General features: G+C 36.7%; 1 protein-coding gene across 3 annotated transcripts; it reads right to left on the bottom strand.

The window, feature by feature from the left end:
- Window positions 1-438: 438 nt before the first annotated feature.
- Window positions 439-4,397, bottom strand: LOC120179545 (squamosa promoter-binding-like protein 2). 3 transcript variants are annotated; one of them, XM_039185118.1, is made up of 5 exons: window positions 3,968-4,397; window positions 3,034-3,795; window positions 2,699-2,835; window positions 1,758-2,024; window positions 439-843 (listed from the first exon to the last, which is right to left on the bottom strand). In XM_039185118.1, the coding sequence occupies exons 2-5, from the start codon at window positions 3,708-3,710 to the stop codon at window positions 524-526; spliced, it is 1,401 nt and encodes a 466-aa protein (XP_039041049.1). In that variant the 5' UTR covers window positions 3,711-3,795; window positions 3,968-4,397; the 3' UTR covers window positions 439-523. The 3 variants fall into 3 exon arrangements, with proteins under 3 accessions (XP_039041049.1, XP_039041050.1, XP_039041051.1); XM_039185119.1 differs by having other exon boundaries at window positions 3,034-3,788; XM_039185120.1 differs by having other exon boundaries at window positions 439-834; window positions 3,034-4,397.
- Between the last annotated feature and the right edge of the window lie 472 nt (window positions 4,398-4,869).

The raw sequence follows: 4,869 nt of genomic DNA, 5'->3' as shown, positions 1-4,869 counted from the left end.
TCAAAGTTTGGTAGATATTTGTTGAAAAATTGTAATGAGATAATTATTATTAGTCACTGGACTTTAGGATATTTATAAGATTAGTCCTTAATCTTCAACTATAAATACTCTAACTCATTTAGCTTCAAAATCATCACAAAAATCATTTCTTTCTCTCAATACTAGAAAGTTTTCTTGTGAGTAGTGAGTGTTTTGTAAACACCTGTAAATTTTCTCTCTTAGTAAAAGATCTGTAACATTCCGGAGACGTAAGCAAATTGGCTAAACTCCGTTATAAATTTCGGGTATTATTTTTCCGCTTTTATTTCGCATTCTCACTAATCTGGTTATAGGGAAATTACTTGTTACTCGTTTTATTTTCCAACAGAAACAATTATAATATTAAGCATGCTTTTGTAACATATAAAAGAGGAAACTGTGAGTTCGAATCGAAAATGTTTTAAGCTTTGAATTGATTCCAATGGGATCACAAATTCCAAATTATGGAAAGAAGAAAAATGCAGAATTGGACCATTTTGTGAAGTCAGTTCATCTGGTTGGAATAGAAGCCATTATCATAGGGAGCCTTGAGCGGCTGGAACTCTTGGAAATGGTTGTCACCATCACTGTTATGCACTTGGGATTCAGCTGTCTGATGTTCCATCAGAAATCCTTGCGAAATTGCATTCTTAGGCTGCTGAGACACACTGGTAGTAGGATCAACATGCATGGGGTAGGCAACCGAACCGTGTTTTGGCTCACAAGAAACCGATGAATCATTTGACAGAAGAGAGAGAGCACGATGAAGATCTTGAGCCGTAGCCATATCTGATGCAATTGTGGATTCTTCTACACCTACAAATTTTGACAGAACTTGTTTCGCTTGTAAATCAGTTCAGTAAGGAAAGCATCATGTAACATCAGTCTGTAGGCTGTAGCTCATGTATCATGTTTCGGAAAAAGTTTTCTGAGCTTAAGAGCTAACATTGCTAAATTATTTTTCTATAGGAACGTGTTCCTCGGGCTGCATTGCTCCATTCCCCATGGAGGGCAGCATGTCATTTAAATGTACACTGGTTATTCTTAAGAAACTGTTCCCTCAATTTCTACAGCCAACTCTCTATGCATGCTATTTCTAGAATACCAGATTCAAGTACAAAAGATTCATCAAATGCTATCCAAAAGTGTTCGGGATAAGCTTTATAGCACAAGGATCCAGAGATACAAGAACCGTTTTCATAAATCTAATAAACAAACCAAAACATCATATGGAAGAGCCTATGATGAACCAATTTACTTCGTGGAAAATTTGGCGTCATTCAAAATTAAGCAAAAGGGTTAGGAGGATGGGTGGCTCAATGGTTTGCTTTTGTGGTACGATATTTCCTTATTCGATGATTCGATGTCTTTTTTTTTCCTCTCATACTTGAGCTTGTCAGGGTCTGATCCCTAGCACTAAAAGTCTAAAGTTCTACCAACAAACCACATAACTACTAGCAACACTTTGACATGTCACAGCAAAAGCAAAAGCAAGGCACCTTTAGTTCTTTACCTTTTAGTGAGGAATTGAAGATATGTTATGATGAATTGGCCAGAGAATATTTTGCCAAAGTTGAGACCTAAATAGTGAAAGGGAGAGTTCTAGGGGCATTTACAGGTGCATTTCAAAGCAATTTATTTGTTAAAATAGCACTAGAAGATGGCACATAATATATCTAAATGATCAAAAACCCATATATCATAAAACTTAATTTCCTAGTAAGAAAAACAAAACAAACCTTGGTTAAGAACATCAGCTGTGCTTTGCTTGCCCTTCGTATGCAGGTATCCATTGGAATCATGACATCGCATTGTGATCGAACTCAACAGCTGATTGCCAGGAAGGTGTTGCTGTCCATTGACATTTCCAATTTTTGTAGGATTATAGCCTTTAAGTTGAAAGGGCTTGGAGTCAAGTGTGCTTTCCCATGCAAAATCCTCGTTGGGTCTAGCATTATGAAGAACTGATACTTTATTCCGGTCAAAACTCATCTGTTGCTTCCCATCTGCACCATGTAGAGGCACAGCTAATCGAACCATACACAAACTTGAAAGCTGGAACAGCAATTATATTATAATCATAGCATCCAATAAAGTATGATGTGAATCTTCCCCAAACTATTTGATTATATCATGTCCCAGAATAAAATCAAAGAAAATATTTGATAAGCACGAAATACGTAACTCTCACAGTATCTCGATGGACATGTAAAATGGCATACGACTTTTAAGTAATGCATGAAAGGAATTCAAAAAGCATCAGAAATTTGGACACAAGAAAAATATGCTTTTCTTATTATACAATTAGTCGCAAATAAAGGTAACAAATATGAAATATACAAGAAAACAATAACAAACAATTATACCATTGGCTTCAACACAAGTGTGCACCATTTATAAGAGTAAAAATCAGAAGAGGAAAAAAATATAGCAAAGCCTGGGCATACCCATTGACATTATTATTTGCAAACATTACGAAACATGTACAAAGATATTGTATTACCATTGCCTTCCAATAACCATTTTGAAGTTCATAAAAAAATATCACAAATGCCTATAATTTGAGAGCTGAGAGAAAACAAAAATGAAAGATGCTTCCAGTTAGTCAACTCCTGCGAGACTAGCATACAGAAAAAATTATATGCACAAAACACATCAAATCTATGTCCGAAGCCAATACCATTTGATGATGACAAAAGTCTTGCAGCATTGAAGTGGAATGCTTCCGTTTGTGGTTTACGGCGTCTAGCATTGTGATCAGAAAGACGCCTGCGACAACTTCTCTTCTTTTCATCAAATTCCAACAGGGCATGCAACCTTGAACATCATGAACATAATTATCATTTTAACATTCAGTAAGAGATTGAATCACAAGGCCAGTACTAATTAATGAAATAATTACTGCTAAGAACCGCATCTTCGATACTAAGAGAACTAAAATATCACAATGCAAAAGTTCACACTTAACAAGAAGTATTCTTGGATACAATTATGTTGAATAAAAAAAAGGTTTACTTGCTACACTGCTGGCAGAACCGGCGTTCTAGACCACGTACAATGACCTTTGGGCTCTTTGAATGACTTTCACAAATTCTGTGTTTCTGATGGTAATCCTTAGCTAAAGACAGGTCAAGGTTACAGCCTTCGACTTGGCAACGTGGAACGTGTGTGCCCTGACAATTGCGTTTGGATCTCTTTGCTGGGGTAGGAGATGGTACAGGAGTGGATTGATAAGACACATTCTTAGCATTGCTTCCTGCAGAAACATCTTCAAAGTATGTTCTTTTTCCAAGCTTTAAACCAAGCAATGGCTCACCAGAGCCAACGGAAGCCTCAAGTGTTGGGGATGTACCAGCCAGCTCAACCATGGAAGCTTCTTTCTGGCTGTTAATACCATCTGGTACAGCTTCAAAGGCTTCCAAAGTATGCCTGGCTGCCTTTACCTCCCCCGTAGATGAATTAGATGCCGATTTTGAACTTTTAGACAGAGAAGCAAGGCCCAAATCTGAGCCAGAACCTCCACTAACCCCAGCAGCACCGGGAGAATAGACAGACCTTAAGTTAATTCCTTCATCTCCATCAATATGCCACTCTACTGGTCTCAGCTTCCTTGGAATTTCAGTCGGTGGTGCATTTAACATCATTAAATTTTCCCAGTCCCATTGCAAGGGGTTTTTGGCACTCCAATCCATCAGAGAAACAGAACGAAAAGAAAACTAAGTGCATAAAAAAACACAAGCTAACTTGTCACAAGATCCTGAAAATATAACCTTGAGGCTTGTTCAGTTCACTGAGGAAATAAATCAGGAAAAAAGTTTCAATCAGGCATTCATGCTAAGTTCAACTATAGATGAAGGAGACCATTTATGGTTTCTATATAGATGTATAGCATGCAAAACAAAACAAAAATAAGCTTAATCATTCTGGTTGTACAAAGAGAAAATTTTACCTCTAAATCCAACAGCATCAGAGCTCACTCATCTCTGTTCCTCAGATCTAGAGGAGTGCAACTTAAAAAAAATGTCAATCCCCGTTAACATTAAAAGCATTTTCTGATGACAAATGGAATCCACTTCACTGAAAAACTGCAACCAAAGTATAGAGAGGTCGAACTAAATTAGCAACCACTTTTAATTCCAAGCAATTTTGTATGCTGATAACAATTTCCATCCTTCAAAAACTGACAACTCAAAAGAGACGGGAAAAAGACAACAGATTAGGCGACACAGATTCAGAACAAAAAGTAGTACAGCTTTCTCCTCCTTCCATTATGGCCAACACAAATAAGCTGACAACATAATTCCAAAGGATTTCTATTCGCTCTTGTACGTATGTAAGGCTACAAAATCAAGATAAAAATTTTCACTTCAATCCCAAAAAAGTATAAACAGGTATTTCCCAAACCTGAAAGTGTAATACTTGGATCAAATTCCACCACAAAAGTCCTAGAGGAATTTAGTATTTACCCTTCAACACATCGGAAACTAACTACCTTGTTTCTGCACCCTTAACAACCAGCTCTCTCTCTCCAATAATTGTAGGAAGCAGTAACAGATTTCAAGTAAAGGATTTTTTTTTTAGGTTTTAATTTTACTGATGCTACCGTACTCTAAAAACCTTCACACCTTCAATAATCCACATTCAATAATTCAATTATCTGGGCAATTCCACAAAGTAGGTCCCTGACTGTGACCCACAAAAGACTGAACTATACTTTAAGAAGTATTGAATGAAACCCTAATCCACCATAAATTCCAAAAGCTTACAGCCTTAAATATAGGTCAGATGTAAGAAAATACGAGAGCCAATCAACATATAGTCAAATACAGTAAATGCATAAAAAATTAGTTC

Source organism: Hibiscus syriacus, unplaced genomic scaffold, assembly GCF_006381635.1.
Source record: "Hibiscus syriacus cultivar Baekdansim isolate YM2019G1 unplaced genomic scaffold, ASM638163v2 tig00112429_pilon, whole genome shotgun sequence".
In the NCBI taxonomy this organism is placed as follows: domain Eukaryota; kingdom Viridiplantae; phylum Streptophyta; class Magnoliopsida; order Malvales; family Malvaceae; genus Hibiscus; species Hibiscus syriacus.
The sequence above is the reverse complement of the archived record's forward strand: the minus strand, read 5'-3'. Positions and strand labels throughout refer to the sequence as shown.